General features: G+C 46.7%; 1 protein-coding gene across 1 annotated transcript; it reads right to left on the bottom strand.

The window, feature by feature from the left end:
• Positions 1 to 1,368: 1,368 nt before the first annotated feature.
• Positions 1,369 to 16,194, bottom strand: NIPA1 (NIPA magnesium transporter 1). Its single transcript, XM_033100106.1, has 5 exons — positions 16,019 to 16,194; positions 12,607 to 12,654; positions 11,624 to 11,714; positions 8,687 to 8,847; positions 1,369 to 6,968 (listed from the first exon to the last, which is right to left on the bottom strand). The coding sequence occupies exons 1-5, from the start codon at positions 16,179 to 16,181 to the stop codon at positions 6,457 to 6,459; spliced, it is 975 nt and encodes a 324-aa protein (XP_032955997.1). The 5' UTR covers positions 16,182 to 16,194; the 3' UTR covers positions 1,369 to 6,456.
• Positions 16,195 to 17,387: the final 1,193 nt, after the last annotated feature.

The raw sequence follows: 17,387 nt of genomic DNA, 5'->3' as shown, positions 1-17,387 counted from the left end.
ATAAGTAACTATGCGGCTTCTAATTTAAAAGCTTTTGATCTGAGTTTGGTGGTACCTTTGGTCCCAGCCAAATTCTAGCTAGAGGAGGTGTCAAGTAAGGAATTACATTGAATATTAAAAGACGGTTGGCAAGTTGGTCTCTGGTGATGTGGTATATGATGAAAAACAGCTGATTCTCTCCATCCATGTGCCCACATTTTGCAGAGTGACTTTGTTCATGGTGATTTCAACGTATACTATCATGACATACATCAAAACTTACCAAATTGTATATTTTATGTATGTGCAGTTATTGTATGTCATTTATACCTCAATAAAGCTGTTGCAATGCTTTGTCGTTATCACAGAAGTGTAGGCAAGTGTGGGGACAGAGCCAGGAGTGCAGTTTCCAGGCTCTCAGCCTCACATGGAAAGGTGCTGGCTCAGGTAGTAAATGGCCATCAACTGTGATTGGATGGCCATCAGCTGTGGGTAGTTGGCCGTCAGCTGTAACCAGTGAGCCATTGGCTACTAATATAACTGCCATGGCTACGCTTGCAGGAAAATGGGGGCTAGCACAGAACATGGTGGCTGAACCAGCAAGAGCGGATTGCAGTTAGCAAGTGACGTTGGTTGGCAGAGAAATAGACGGCAGGTTGCGGATAGTATGACTCCTGCTTCCTGTGTCTCCCACCCAGCCGTCAGCGAGACTATAGTGACATGACTCCCTATCTATGGCTCCGTGGGTGTTCCTTTTTGGCCTCATCATATCCTGCGTTCTTATGTGGGGAGCGGGACCAGAGATGCTGCATTACACCCTGGATGACAGCAAGACTTACTAAAACAGTATTTTTTAAAATCACGTGCAGCAGGTTCTCAAATAACGTCATTTTGTTCAATGTCGTTTCATTTAACGTTGACAGGAACTTAACTCTTGTTATCAAGTAGCTTGTGGTAAAATTTGTTTCATTATACATCGTTTCACTGTAGTTCCAAGAACCTATTGGTTAAGTAAGGACTTCCTGTATCACTAAATCAGATAGTTTTCTCATGCCTAAGTTGTTCTTCAGTTACTCTGCCATGTTTTGGTTTTGTTACCATGGGTGTCAGCCAGAATCACTAGAACAGTTTAACATGATCATTTTTCAGGTGGTTTTTTTCACACTATCATTTCACTGTATCAGAAGGTAATCCCTGTATGGTGAATTCCTTCACATATCATTGATTTGCTCCCTAAGATATGTACAGGTGGACATTTTTCTACATCATGATGGAGATCTGGGCTACTGATTTCTACCAAGAAAATGGGAAACATTTGATTGAGGAATTAGGATGATATGGAGCCTGAGACTACAGAAGCATTTCAAATAAAGGGTAACAAAACAAGTATTCAGCTAGAAATAAGTTATTTTATTTTAAAACACATACAGATTAATAAATATTGGAAAACTTAACAAACAGCCTTTTTATTTACATAAGGCAATTACATGCTATGACTACTTCTATACAGCAAAATATAAGCAAGTCTTAGCCATTGACAGTTTGTGTGTGATAATTAGAAGCTCCCCTGATACATTTACGTGTAAAAGCTTTTATGGAACCTGTCAACATTTTATATTTTTTATCTAGTCTTCTTCCTCTCTTTTATGGTTTATTCCATTTCAAAGGAAAGTAATAGTTATTTTAAAAGGCAAAAAAGACTCAGGAATAGTGCTGAAAAACAGTAGCCTTAAATTTTCCCAAAGTGCAGAAACACTGACATGAGGGTTGGGGGGCAAATTATTCTATTCTGACAAATAAAAGAAATACTCTGGACTTTTCAGTGTGACCCTTTGGCATTAGTGGTTTGGGATTCCTGACATTCACCTGGTGTCAGGTAGTAGTTCCTGGTCAGCGCTGAGCTGCTGGAAAGCAGGAAGTTCAGCATCACTCATTACAAATTCAACGCAACAGAATCAGTCTAGGTCACTGATCTTCTGCAGAACATAAACCTATGCAAAATGTCAGAGAAGCTTATCACACCATCAGAACGTGATCTTTGAGTTCAGCTTTTAAAAGTCCCTGTTTAACGTCCATATTTTACAATAGAATATATAAAACCCTTCCTTTTAAAACAACAAAAAAGGAAAATTAAACCTTCATGGAATTATGCAGACTTTACACCCAGCACTTCCTTTGCTTTTTCAGTGCCTGAAGCTGCACGTCCACAGCGTGGTCCTGAGCAGACAGGACCCAAAGAGAGCTGAGCTCCCACTGTGTCACTCCCGAGCAGTCCTGCATATGACAGTCTCCCGAGGCTTCTGGCACATGCTAAGGTGCGAGCACCCTACAACAGTCGATCTGAAGAACGATCCCACCCCTTTAGAGGTAGAGAAACTGAGGCACAGAAGGGTTAAATGACTCACCTATGGTTGTACAATACAAGAAAAAGTAGAGAAAAGAACAAATAAATCCTCCCCAGTCACGCACTGGGCCGTAGACTATGCCTTTTATCACAATGGGTACATTTGAAATAGATGTTTATTTACATGGTCCTTGTTCTACTGTGCATCAACTTTTAACTAGACCATGTGTTTTTGATGTAACATCAAGTTACATTTTCTTAAAATACAACTCGTTGCATTTAATAGCATGGGAGAAATGTGTGTGAAAATAAGCGAGTGGTGACATTGAGCCAAATTCTCCTTCTATCACTATCATTCTTAACCTTTTCAAGTATACGGTGGAGGTATAAGAATCCGGCCCGATGTGAAAAATCACCTAGAAGCTAAAGGGCAGACCCTTAAAATTCATCACCAGTACAAATGTGAGGTGGGAGTGAGGAATGCAGAAAACTGAGGTATTTTATATGATAAACTGTTCTATGGTGTGACTGGTGTCTGTGCTGATCTTTCCTCTTTCCAACTCAACAGACCTCTAGCTACGAATATGAGTGAAACGTACAAAAAACTAACACAAACACGTTCCTGGGAGCAGGTCAATGCTACGGAGTCAATGTCACGTTTTGGTCCCTGAGGAGGCAGAACACTAAGGTTCCTTCTAATCCATGTGGTCCTGGTTGATGCGCGAACTGCGTCCTTGGTGGCAAACACAGTGAGGACACCTTCCGACCACAGGAGCCAATCAGACAGCCATGAACAGAGCTAAACCGAACTGTGCTTCTCTTCAGTCCTGCTCAGTCACAGGAAGCCTGAGTCAGGGCCAAGCCTGCATCAGGAAAGAACAGGGTGGGGCTCTGCACGCCTGGAGCACCTCCCCCGATCCTCTAGGTTAGCTGAGGGGCCTGGAAAAGAGGTGTCACCTCCCAGCACAGCAGGGGCCCATACTCAGGGCCACCCCAGTCTCTGTGGACTGAGCTGCTGCTCATCCACACCTGGGAGACACCGAGTGCATCTCAGGTGTTTCAGAACCAACTTGGAAGTGGCCCAGAGGTGAGCACATGTGTACAGAGAGTGGAGCTCTTGCAGAGTGGAGCAGGAGGAGGGGTGCCTGCACAAGTTAACAGTGCTCTCTCCTATCAGACATCAAACCCAGAGAAAAAGAAGACCAACCGACTACTCCTGGCATGAACTTCTGGAAATAAAACTGAGTATAATGAATTGGCCTGATAAGTAGGAACTGAGAGTATTTCTTATTGCTGAACCGAAAGCAGCGAAGTATATTTCACTAACATTCTAAAGTGAAGAGGCTGTGATGACATCTGAGTGATGACTTGTCCCCGGGGTCCCAGCTGTGGGCAGTTCTTGCTCCACGTGTGGCAGGTAGCCGGCCGCCCTGCCTCCCGAGAACCTTCTCTGCAGAACAGCAAAACTGCAGGGTGGCCTCGCGGCTGCGTTCTGGGTAGAATCCTTAGCGGGCTCTACAGTGGATCAGTGGGCAATCTTTCTAAGTGCATTTTCAGATGAGAAAACAAGACATCCAAGTAGGAGAGGAGAGAAAAGGCCTATTTACGTATCTATCCAGAGTAAATCCACAAACTGTGATCACAAACATGCTTTTAGAGGTTTGAAGGCGAGTAGGCAGCAGAGATTTCCCTCTTAGTTTTATCAGAGACAAAACCAAAGTCTAGTCTAGTAAGGAAAACATCTCATACGCATTTACTGCTGCAGAGGCCAATAGAAGACCCATCTCTCCCCTAAAACTCTCACTTTGAGGCTTTTACTTTGCAATTTGAAATGAATTCTGAATATGTGGATTTGTAAAATAAATCCTATGAAATCAGAAGTTCTGTGCTCTCTGTCAAACTTGTGAATTAGGCTGTCAGACTGCTGCTCGTGTCACTTACTTTGAGGCTCGAGTAAGTGGATGAGATGAACTTGGTTCCACTGCAAGGAGCTGCTGCACGTCCCCCCGTGACAACTGCTGACAGATGTCACCGTGGGACATCCTACTGTTCTGGGCCAGTCACCTCCAGGAGGAGGCGACTTATTAGTACTTCGAGATTTTGTTTTGCTCTAAAAAAAATCATAGGGATGATCATCTAGAAAATGTCTGCTCTGAGTGCCCGTGGTATGACTGCAAATTAAAATATAGGAAGGAACACCAATAAATGCATTTAAACTAAGTTTCACATGTCAGCTGTAACAAAATAAACATGACAATTTCCACACGACACACACTTTCTCAGTATACTCATAGAGCCACCGGTATTCTTTTCTTTTCTCAAACTCCTTACCTAGGAAACTATGCCTCAAAGTATACTGCTACTGCTACATTATATTTTCAGAAGTTCAGTTCAATAAATTAAGGCCTACATTCCTAAAAATACTGATGATCAAAAAACCTTCAAGAGCCGATAAAAAGAGTGAGGAACTTTTTGAGCATTTATAACCTAACAATTAATGTAAGATTTAAAAATTTGTTAAAATAGTCTTGTTGCTGCTGTTAGTTCACAAATCATGACAACCCCTTACCATCACATGTACATAAAGGTTCTTCACTCTGTGTGTGAACTACCCTCGGGTTATTTAGCCTCCTCGTTCCTTGGGTCTTTAGAAATGTTCTTGTTAGCTGGAAAAAACACGTTTTCTTTAGTGAGTAACTTTGGGGATTATACAAGTTCATGTTCCACTACACTGAAGGTACTTTACCCAAGCCCACTTTTCACCTTGGCTCAGCTCCCTGTTTGGATTAAACACTGCACATGAAGGATGTGATATCCTGATGAAATCTTCACATCACTTTGTGCTTTGCTCCTATTTAATACACATGGAAGATTACTGTAGCAGACGGATAATCTCTTCCATCCAAATATCGACATAATTAATGGCTATTTTGCATTTCAGAAGTTTAACGAGAGGTTGGGTAATTGTTGGGTACTCTGCCATCTCAAACAACAGAGAGATGGCTAAATTAAATGTTTTCATTTTCCCTAGAAATTCTTTTGAAACTCACCATGTATGTTCCAATGTTACTTGCTGTCCCTTATCGCTGTGTTATGGGGAACTCGATATGTGTGCTGTTGAATAGTTACTCTCACATCTAACAGTCTTATTATCAAGTTAAATAATTTATTTCTTCGCAGTGGCCACAATGTTCACTGAAAGAGAGCGTGGACGTATTTGATACTGGATCCCAGTTACACAGATTGAATGCAAATAAAATACCTCATGCTACTTAAGTCCATTGTCTTTAGTTGGACAATAACTCTATGCTAATAGGGTCAAGTTTTTCTAATGTGTCTTTAGTCTTGAATCTCTTCCAACAAATGAATATACCATTATTTTTAACTGTTTTACACATTTATATTTTGAATAGTGAAATATTAAAGTATAATCAAGGACATTGTGTTATTCTGTGCTAAGAGAACACACATACAGTAATAGTCAAATTAAGTGAATAGTTCAAGTGGTAAAGGCACTGAAATTGATTTGCATTATCAGAAGTCCTCCTGGAAACGGAGCACTGCGTCATGCCCACGTACCCTTCTCTATTTGCAATTAACACGTCTTAGAGCGGGAGAGTCAGCTCATTAGAGGATTAAAAACAATTAAATGTAGATACCTCTTATTTGAATGAGGTTATACAGGCTTACTGCCAAAGAACACAACAACAGATACGTTTACTGTACAGAGTCAGATTTCAAGACAGTTTCTCCTATTTCCAAAGGAATCTTCTAAGTAAGAATACCTGCTCCCCTGCAAAGACTAACCAGAAAGAGCCCGTCTTTATTTTCTATGTAAATAATGTTAAAATGTTTAGAATGGAGAGTATTCGTGAAAGCTTCCAGGCTAATGGCAATGACCGTGAGACTGCTCTCATCAGAGACAGATGCTCCCAGGCGACCACATAGCATCTTCAGACTGCAGAGCTCGGCCCCCCAGTGCTGAGTGGTGCCCCCACTGTCCACCAGGCCACCCGCTAACGTACAAGCAACGCAAGTGTCAGTGATTTAAGCTCCCCTCTACTGCACATTAAGTTAGGACACAAGTCACATCTACTCCCTGTTCCTCGAGCCACCCAACACCCTGTTGCCTGCTAGTCTGTTTTCATATTCGATTTGTTCATCTCGCCAAGGTTGAAATTGAACTCTTTGAACACCTGTATCAGGACAATCCCGACGGAGACCGTGGTGAACCCACAGGCCATGCCCAAAAAGTCCACCAGCCCCACGTTGCTCCACTCCCGGAAGAGGATGGCGGAGGCCAGCAGGACCAGCGTGGTGAACACCACGTAGTAGATGGCCCCGAACACGGAAGAGTCGAAGCACTCGAGCGCCTTGTTGATGTACCTGAACTGGACGATGATGCTGCAGCCCAGCACGGCCAGCAGCCCCAGGCACAGGCACAGGGCGCGCCGACTGGATGGGTTGTTGTGCAGGATGTCCTGGGCCGCCAGGCCGATGCCCTTGGTGGAAGGCACGGTGAAGCTCCCGAGCAGCGAGCAGATGCTGATGTACACCATGATGTTGGTGGGCCCGTGCGCCGGCGCGATCCAGAAGATCAGGAGCAGCAGCATGAGCAGCACGATGCACAGGTAGCCCACAAACACTGCAAAACAGGGTGCCCGGGTCAGCGCAGGCGCCAGGCAGAGGGGGAGAGCCTCATGGAAAGGAGAGAAAGGGGCAGTGGCCATGGGAGCAGAGCGGGACGGGAGCGGGCGCCTGGCCAGCGGGGGCCTCAGTCGTCATGTGTGAGAATCAGGCTGCTTGGAAAGAAAGGCCTGCGTCTAAGCAAACCTCTCCGTTTTCCTGCGGTCAGCCTTAACTCTGTATTTTCATCTTTACAGAAGGCGGCCAGATGCCCCTCCAGCTTCGATTCACTTCAGTGTGTGTCAATCCTGCTGTTTTCATGATCTTACCCCCAAGGAACCATCTGACATTTTCCCTTAGTCACCCACCCGATACAATTTTATCACCACAGTACACTGTGTGTCTGCTTACGGAGTGTACCTATACCTGTGCTTACACATTAAAAGTGTGATATTCCCACCCCCTCAAGGCTGAGTTTTCAACCTCTGGGGATGATATCACCCCACTAAGAATGTGAGCTTTCCGTTTTTCTTTCTGGAAAACTTTCCTTCCACGTTTCCTTTTCTTCCCCTCTCTGAAATATTAGAACTCACATATCAGGGGTCTCTGAAATATAAATAAATTCAGATTTTAAATTCCTTCTGAGGTACTTATTTGACATTCACTCTGGTGTCTTTCACCTTTAGAAAAAAAATCAGAAACACCTTTAACAAATTAAGTGGCCATAACAACACCAGGTTGGGAAAAAAAGTATTTCACGTGAAAGAGAAAAACCTTTTTGCTACCATTATGTCTTCATATCAAAATGTTATGGTGGTATTCAAATGCGACATGCTTTTTGTACAAGTTTGGGCCTGACTCTGGGGGTATCAGCCACATTCCTGAGACAGCAGAAAGCCCTTGGATACACTGTTCTGAGAGTTCCATCAAGTCTTCCAGGACACTCAGGTCAGCTTCCTGACCTCTTGTCCATATCTCTCTACCCTCACTTGTCACAGCATTGGAAATATTTTGGCCTTTATAGGACATGAGTATCACAACGCTAAGTGTTTAGGGATAAAAAAGTTACAGGGTGAAACAGTCTTGCTTACTTCACTGTGAATTTCTTTGGCGGGTCTGACAGCCGTTCCCGCTGCTGTCAATCTCTGCCAACTGGGAGCTACACAGGAGTGGGAGACTGAGATCTTGGCGTGGGTGCAATTTTGTGCTGGCACCTAACACTGCTGGTGAGCTACACATGGTGGTCTCCCGGAAGGAACTTAGAGGAGTCTATACTCTAAGGCCATATAATTATGCAGACTATTACTTTGTCAGAAAAATAAATTATTACATGTCCAAGATGTGTAGGAAAAATATAGAGACCTCTGTGGGGAATCTGAAGATGCATGAAACTAGGTCTGGGCTCTCAGAGAACTACCCATCAGAGGGAAGTGCCCAGGGCACACCCAAGACTGGTGCCAGGTGGCAGGGACCATGGGGACCTGGGAAGGTGCCGGTGTGTGTGGCCTGGAGGGGGGCCCGTGGGGTGAGCCCGCTGTGGAGGGCTGGGCAATGGGGGTGCTCATGTACATGGCCCCAGAGGCCCCAGGAGGAGGCAGAGGGTTTGGGGCATCTCAGGCCCCGCTGGGCCCCGGGGCAGCAGGGACACCTGTGTGAGGACAACAGAGGGTACTGGGGGCAGAGCACGGTGGGTCCCCAGAAGGATCACAGGGGAGACCCGCAAGCTGTCATGGTCACCTGGGTTGGTCAGCTTCTCCTCCAGCTCGGCCTGGGTGGTCACGCTTTCGGATTTCGGGGAGTGGATAATCAACACGACAGAACCTGCACAGCTGAGCAGACACCCCAACTTGCCCAAGATGTTGAGCTTTTCCTTCAGAAGGTATGAAGCTAAAATGGACCTTCAATTAAAAAAAGGAGAAATCAAAGTGTACATCATACTATCTGACCTGTTTCTACTCATTGCAGTTACTTTAGAAAAGCCTTATTTTCTTTGTAGGCATATTTTACTCTTAATTTAGTTTTTAAGACTAGAGAAGATTAGGAATTTATTGAAGTTGCTATTTGAACACAAATAGGACTTCCTACCCAATGCATGCATAGCTGGTATAGTTAGTGACTCCTAATTCACACTGCTGTTATCCAGTGTGTGTGAAACATACCAGACTAGAAAAATAGGTTTTATGATTGACAAAATATCACTCCCTTATTTTTAAAAGCAAACAAACAAACAAAAAAAACAGCTATGTTATATGGGAAAGTAAGAAGTGAAAATTAAAATAATTACAACTCATGATCAAAACACTTAAGTTAAAATAAATTGAGAAAAAGCATAAACAAGAAAAAATCAAGACTAATAATAACTACATTAAAGTAAGAATATGGGTGATGGATTATTTTTCTCTTCTTTAATACCCAAAACTTCTAAAATGTGTAAAATAAAATCAGTTTATTTTACTGATAAAGAAACTGAGCCTCAGAAAGGATTAGCATTGAACACAAGGCCACAAAGCAAAGGAGGTGAAGCTATGGTGCTGAGGTCAGAGCTCCATCTTTTCTCTTTCACCACTTTGGGAGTGACCCTCAAGGAGAGCCCAGCAGTGTAGGTGGGGAAAGCAGCAACATCACCGAGAGAACCAGCAAATTAGCTAAGAACCACAATGCAACTGGGTGTTACATTGATGGGTTCCATGTACTCAGCAGGGAGGTGGAAACCAGAGGCCAGGGGGGCTCTCGGAGCAGGAGGGTGGGCCTGCCACCACCCGGGATCACAGGCGGACTGTGCCAAGGTGGGGAGGGGCTGCCATGCTGGGAAGCAGAGGCAGGAACAAGCTAGACCGTGAGGCTGTGAACTTAAAAAGGCCTTTGAAAGTGAGAGGCACCAGCGTTTACTTGAGATCAGTAAGAACAGCTATGCCGGGAGCACTGAGGCAGGCAGAAGCCCATGGTGATCTGATTAGGAGACAAAGGCAGAGGTGTGTATGAGAAGGGGAAGGGGACAGTCACGTCAGGTGAAGGAAGGCCTTGCTGTTGGTGCAGACGAGCTAACAGAGCCATGCTAACTCTAAACAGTGTTACTCATTTTCAGTCCCGAAGACATCAGTCCAGAAGTCGTAGTATCTGCTTTCTTGTTATCTTTGCAAACAGTTCTTGGGGACACAAGGTTGCCTGGGCCCAGTCCAAAGTTACTTTGTCCTGTTTTAACCTTTAATCCCAAAGGTTTGAGGCATCAGACATGCCAGGCAGTTCCTCTGGGATGGCAGTGCCATTTTAAAGAGGTTCCGTTTATTAATTTTTTTTTTTTTTGACAAGACCAACTCATCTCTTATTCCACTGTAAAATACCAGAGTACAAATTACACAGTACTATAAAATAGAGTGCATTAATACAAACTATTAGAGGATATGAATAGAGAAATTGAGGCACAGTAAGGCCAACAAATCAGGAAATAACTACTACTGAAAAAATGGTTTATTGCTCCCAATTTCCAAGCTGAGAGGTCACAACACAACATGCAGAGTCACATGGAGAAGCATGAAGGACAGTCGTGAATGGGGGAGGGGGAATTGTGGGCAAGAGCCTTCACCGTGGTTTCTGCAGGAAGGACAGGGTGAGGGTTGGGACTGGCGAATGTGAACGATGCCAGGACTCGGGGGCCCAGGGGCCGTCCCTCGTGGTCTGGTACCTGGCCCGGGGGAGACTAGGGCTGGCAGAGCGTGGCTGGGAGTGTGAGTCTGATAAAGGAGATGGTTGGGCTGAGTTCTGGAGTGGTTGGTTTGCATTTGAAAAGCATGCCCACCACCCCTGGGAGGGGGGGGGCAGAACTCCTAAGGTGAGGTCAGGGTCTGAGGGAGGAGGGAGGCCAAGGCCAGGTGGCCTGGGCACATTAATGGCTTGTCCAGAACAAAGTGTGTCGGCATATGCATGTAGGCAGAGGTTATAAATCAAGTGTACAGATGCCAGACATGGCCAATACAGCACTGTGGCCTCTACGGGCACACTAGGAACGGATCTGGACAACTGGTCACCTCTGAGTCTGCTTCTCTCGGAGAGCTAGTCCTTGCCTTCTGCTCTGTGGCAAGGGATGGACAACCCCATAGCAGCTGGAAGGGGAACAGAGCCCTATCTGCCTAGAGGCCTCCCCCCGCAGGAAATCACCAACTGCCTCACTCCAAAGCTTCCTCGTCAGGCTCTTCCTGGGCTGCAGTAACTCGAGCCTGCTGAATTCTGAGCAGAGATTAAATGAAAGGCATTTGAAAGCTCTCTGACTTAAATCAGGAGTTAACAAACTATGGTTCGAAGGCCCAGTGCAGCCATCCACTTGTTTTTGTGAATAATGTCTTATCAGATCACAGCATGTCCACGCATCTCATCTGGCCCGTGGCCGCTTTCCACCACCTGGCAGAGTTGAGAAGTTGCAACAGAAGCCATGTGGACCCCAGTTTAAAATGGTTACCATCTGGCCCTCGACAGAAAAAACTTGCTACCCCGAGTTAAACGGTTAAATGGTCAGTACAGCTGATCACACAACTAGCTGGGGGCTGGCCTGAGGTGGAGGAACAAGTCGCACATAGGCATCACAGAGGACGCTTCCGCACTGCGATGACCGGGGCGATGGCTGGGGAGCAGTGTGATAAAGAACCGGCAAAAACAAAAACACAGAATCCCAGCTCTCACCCAAACGGCACTCCAAGGGCACCCAGGGGAGTCACCAGGACCGTGGGGACCGCCGTGTAAGCCAAGAAGTTTCCAATCTGGCCGACAGCCACTGTCAAGAGAATCAGAGGGATGTCACTGAGTTACAGATCTTCCTCCAGCAAGGATGGCGGGGTTGAATTTGGCGAGGCTCTGCTCGGAAGGGGCGACTTTCCCATTACTTGTGAGGAACCTGACATCTGCATGTTTAAGGGCTAAAAGCGTTAGTGGCCCATCTCAGCCCTCTGTGGAGGTTCCCAGCCTAACAGGCAGTGACTAGCAGTGGGTGCAACACACTGTATTCCCACTCTCTCCTTAACACGTCCTTGTTTAAAGATGAATCATGCAGGGCTGCCTGTGTCCCTTTGATGGCCTGGGACCTACGCCAGAGTCTGGCACACCAAATGGAAACACCGCTGCCTGCACAGAATTGCGCTGACACAAAGCTTAAATACGAGCTCCTCATGAAAGAGATCGACGTCTGTTGCGTAATTTTGTGCCTAAAAGGCAACGTGAGACAAATCAACCTCAAGATAGTTCTGGAATTTTTAACACAATTTTTCTTCATGTATTTAAAGTTCTGAACAGTAATTTTCTTTTTCGATGTTACAGCACATGACCTCTTTTATATTACAGCATGTGCTCTGGTACTTAAGGCTCAGTGAAGAAACTTGCCTTTGTAAAAGCAATTATGTTCAGCAAAAACACAAAATTTCACCAAATGCCAATAGCCCGGCTATCGATGAGTAAGCAGGAGCTGTTTTAATTTCTTTGGACCCAGGACAGTCTGAGCTGGACTAAATTCAGGGATAGTCACAGGCAGCAGAGGCTCTGCCTCCCCTCCACGGCCTCCTGGTCCTCACTGCGAAGAACAGAGCCAAGCTCACCCACCTTCCAGTCCTGCCAGAGGGTGACTGATCTGAAGAAAGGGAGAAGACAAGCTCGCCGCCACACAGGGTACTTACTTGCAATCGTGCCTGCCCACCACACAATGTCTGTCAAATAGGAGGTACCTACGGAACAGCAAGATGAAAATGTGAGAAAAGGACGAAGCAAGAGGTCGACTAGCTGCATGCCTGAAAGAGGAATTTTTACATGCAAACTAAAATTGAAAACACTCATGAATCCGTTCTGTTTATTCACCCTCTAAAGAATCTTTTAGTCTGTAAATGGCAACATGAGAAACCACGAGAAGTGGTATAGATGCTTCCTGCAGCCAATACAAGTTGACCCAAACAATAAATGAAACCTTTACAATTTTTTTTGGCAGGGGGAAGGGGGGTGGCCTGGCTCAACACACCACCCAGAGACACAAATATTCTTTGGAATGATGTTTGTTGTTGATTTCAAATGAGACTGTTCTTCAAAGACCAATTCTCTTGTGTATTTACTATATCGCATTCATATAATTACTTCACTGGCACTGAATGACTTGCTACTTAAACAGGTTAGTCAATTTTCCTAATGTGGAACCTTCATGATATGGCTCTTTTCCAAGCACCTGGTGGCAGAGGCTTACACTCACCAAGGGCTTCGACATGTACACACCGTTCTTTGTATCCCTGTAGGTCCCTCCTCCTGCTTGTGTGACAGCTGCCTGCAGCAACAGGGCACCCCAACCTGAGACACACACGTGTCCTTCTTCAGATATGTCAAAATGCTCCTCATCTGAGAGGTTTGTTTCATTTCCGATTAAAGTACCTAATTCTAGTCGGACATTTCAGTTCTGAGTAATTTGGTGTAATTAGCACAGGAAGGCAGCCTGCATCATGGAGAGCAGGGCCACAGGCCTTACAATACGTAGGTACTTAAAAGACAAAATGGGGCCAGTGAGTAATGACCGAGTGGGAGGAATGGTCCAGTCAGAATACCACCATTTGGCAACATCACAATCAAAACCGATTTAGGCAGAATCATCAGTGGATAGGAAGATGAGTGGCTAAAGTTTGCTGAGGAGACTGTCACATCTCCATAAATCACCTCCACTGGTCCTCTATTAATTACAAAGAGAACATGGCATCTTTACAGTCCTCTATGGATAGCACCTCAACCAGGTGGTCAGAGGTGAGAGGTGACGCTGTCAGCGATGGGACAAAGCAGCAGCACGAGACTCCTGGGAGGATGCGCTGAGGACACTCCGCACATCTGTGATGTTCCTGCCAAAGGGAACTGTGAAACAGCCGACGAGTTAGCCGGCCTGCAGGCTTCTAAAACGGCAAGGCCATGAAAGACAAAGGACAGCTAGCAACCAATGCTGATGAAAGGAAAGTGCGGTGCCCAGTGCACAGCCCAGACGTGGTGCTAAGTGAGAAACGGCCGTTGTGAAGGAAGTATGGGAGCAACGGGCCACCTCTGAATATGGACTGTTGTAGTTGAAAGACTACCACAACTCTTTCTCTTTCTGCTGTGACTTCTGGTTCACTTTCTGGCTCTAGGAAGCTGACAGCCATGTGGCAAGGGACAGTACTTAGCTAAAAATGACGTCTGGTGGGCAAACGGCACCTGACTGGAGGGCTGCGACACTCGGTGCACAGCCCGTCCCCTGGGCTCCCGGATCAGGTGCCATGCCTCTGGGAAGGGGCACATCTCTGTGGGGCCCCAGAGCTCTGTGACGTTACACTGCGAGGGCCAAGGCTGCTGAGGGAGGGCCGCTGTGGCATCACTTGCTGCAGCCCTGCCGGCTGCCAGCCTCCTGCCGGAGAGGATGACACCGGCTGTGGCTCTGTTTTACGTCCTTCTGAGCGTGCTGGATGCAAATGTGGCGCCTGTTGTCCTGTGACTCAGAAAGTAGAGCTGAGCCTAAGAATTTCCCCCAGTGAGCCCTGTAGAACAGTTCTCAGCTATTAGTACAGAATCCATGCGGAATTTCCTGAATGTGCTAATCACAACACATCTATATAAGAGAACGTCCCGGTACCCAACACAAGCATGCTGGAGATTTTAGAATGAAAGTCACGAAGTCCCTTCCAAATGCCGGCGTGACCAGCTCCCCAGTAAAATGACCACAACTGGTGAATAAAGTAGTAAAACAAACGAAAATCATCATCTCAGTAAGAACAGTGAGAGTCTTCAGCACAGAGCTAAGGTGCCCCCCCCAAGGCCTAGTCACTAAACAAGGGAATACACAAACAGTTCACAGAGATGGAAAGAGGAGTTGCTACAATGTATTACCTAAATTGTCTAAGTATGGACAAAAAACATGAAGGACAACTGGTTCGTGAGCGTACTTTGAGGAGGCACCTAGAGCGCTCACATTCCTAAGGACAGAATCACAACCGTGGCTGCCAGCGGCTGGGTGGGAATACAGGATATTTCCAAACGGGAGTATGAGAAAGGTGTGAGGACGGCCGGTGATTACGTTCACACAACACTGTGAATGTACTTAACACTATTGAACTGGACGGTTCAAAACGGTTAAAAGGGTAAACGCTATGGCATGTACAGTACCCTTCCCTCTTAATGCTGCTCTGCAGTGAACACAGCTAACAGCCACCACTTCCTCTGGACACAACATTCATTTTCAGTTTCCTGCTACATCTCGCGCTCAGTCAACTGTCCCAGGCCTCTTAGCACAGAGCGATACCGGAAAGAAGAACTCGACTTCACTCTCTTTCCACCTGATTAAGGACTGCAGTTTGGTGGTGTTGCCTCTCCGGGGAATACTCCATGGGCCCATGTTTTGCTTTATTAATCTGCCTTGCGTTTTCCTCACTGAAGATCACATACTTGTAGTCAGATGCTTCAAGTCTAAACCAGAGAAGGTTCCACCAAGGGCCCCGGGGAAGAGATGCAACAGGAAAGCACAGACGTCGCTCGTCGCCCCCGCAGGTCAACCACACGGCTGTGCCTTCGGCACCGGCGCGGCCGCTGCAGGTCTCGCTCCCCCAAGTGCACCCCAGGCCAGGGCCGCAGCAGAGTCGGGAGGCCCGTGGCTCCTCGTGGGTAGCACCGCGCGCCGACCACTTGGAGGGTGCGGTACACACGGAGGTTTCCCTAGCAGAGGTGGGTGCGGGTGACAGGGACGCCTGGGCTCCCACCAGAGGGAGAAGTCGGCTGGAGAAGTCCTCTAAAACTGAACATGGCTTCTCCACCCACTGGGAAGGGAGAGAAGCGGTGGCAGCGATACCGCGACCGTCGCCGGGGCGCAGGGGGTGAGTCCCGGGCCGCTTCTGCAGCCGCCGGAGGAGCAGACGCGGCCGCGGTGCAGACGCTTCAGGCGCACCGGGTGGGCGAGGAGCCTCCGGTCGCGCAGCCCGCCGCTCCGAAGTGCCCCACCGCGTCCGGTGCCCGGCCGCCTCGGGGCGGAGACCCGAGCGCCCCCGCGCCCGGCCTGCGCCCTCCGCCGCCGACCCCCGCACGGCCCACGGCCCGCCCTACCTCGCCGCTTGGCGCGCACGATGCCCTTCTTCTGCAGCACAAACGTGGACCCGTTCACCAGGCTCGACACCACGGCCACGCCCAGGCCGAGAGACACCGCGGCGGGGCTCGGGCTGCGCGCCCCCTCCCCGGCCGCCGCCGCCGCCGCCGCTGCAGTCCCCATTCCGCCCGCGCACGCCGGCCTCTCCTGCGCCTGCGCGCCGCACCCCGCGCGCCTGGGGGCGGGGCCGGGAGAGGCGGAGCCGGGCCGCGTGGGGCGTTCGGGGAGGGAACGGGGGGCTGCGGTGTCCGGGCGGTGTGCAGGGGTGTGAGGAGTCTCCCATGCAATGTTTGGAGTCCTAAGAGCGCCGGCAGGACGCAGCACTCCTGGGGTCATGGTCCCTCTAGACCAAGGGGGAGCTACACATGGGGCCTGAAACCAGAACCAGTTTGTGGAAACTCAAGTGAGACCACAGAATGGTCTGGGGAGTCAGCTACCTCCACACTGGAGCTTGTGATCATACCCTCTAATTACCTAATTTATTTATATTTTCAATTATAGTTGACATTATTTTCAGGTGTACAATGTAGTGATTAGACATTTATGTAACTTACAGTGTTCACCGGGCTAAATCTAGTGCCCACCTGACACCATACGTGGTTATTACAATATTTTTTATAGTATGATTTCATTTATTATATACATACACATCAACACAGATTTCTTGTAGTATTAGCATTAAAATGGGTAATCTCTGGACAGTGGAAATTTGGATTTTTTTTTTTTACAATAAGCATCTTTTTCCCCCCCTTTTTTAATAGATGTCCATTATCAGGTTGAGAAGTTCCCTTCTCTTCCTACGTAGTTGCTGACTTCTTATGAGATGTTGGATTTTGTCAAGGACATTTTCTGCATCTATTGAGATGAACTCATGGCTAATTACACTTAGCTTTGAATGTGTAAGCCAGTCTTGAATTCTTGGTATAAAGGTCACTTGTTACTATGTATTATCCTTTCTATATGTTGTTGGAACCTATTTGCAAAAATTTGGCTAAGAATTTTTGCTTCTGTGTTCATCAGTTCATCAGGGATATAGGTCCTAAATTTTCTTGTAATGTCCTTTTCTGGTTCTATTATCAGGGTAATAATGTTGGGTTTATAAAATGAAAATGTCCTCTCCTGTTCAATTTTCTGGACGTTTGTGTATAACGTGTTACTTACTTTCTAATTTATTGAAATGGAAACTTAGATTGTTTTCTAAGTAGTTAGTATTATAAATTTAACTTTAACCACTGCTTTAGTTGTAATCCGCAAATTTTGATACATTATAATTTTTGTTCAGTTCAAAATAGTTCTATTTCCCTTGAGGATTTTTCTTTGACCCATGGA

This window comes from Rhinolophus ferrumequinum, chromosome 28 (genome assembly GCF_004115265.2).
Source record: "Rhinolophus ferrumequinum isolate MPI-CBG mRhiFer1 chromosome 28, mRhiFer1_v1.p, whole genome shotgun sequence".
Taxonomy (NCBI): Eukaryota; Metazoa; Chordata; class Mammalia; order Chiroptera; family Rhinolophidae; genus Rhinolophus; species Rhinolophus ferrumequinum.
Note: the sequence above shows the minus strand (reverse complement) of the source record. Positions and strands in the feature narration are given on the sequence as shown.

Bases quoted from the DNA above. Each gene is read 5' to 3' on its own strand.
- NIPA1 (XM_033100106.1), bottom strand. From the start codon at position 16,181: ATGGGGACTGCAGCGGCGGCGGCGGCGGCGGCCGGGGAGGGGGCGCGC. The intron at 12,655-16,018 runs GTAGGGCGGGCC...GCTGTTCCGTAG, and splicing joins CGTGCGCGCCAAGCGGCGAG to GTACCTCCTATTTGACAGAC. The intron at 6,969-8,686 runs GTGACCATGACA...CCTGTTTTGCAG, and splicing joins GGAGAAGCTGACCAACCCAG to TGTTTGTGGGCTACCTGTGC.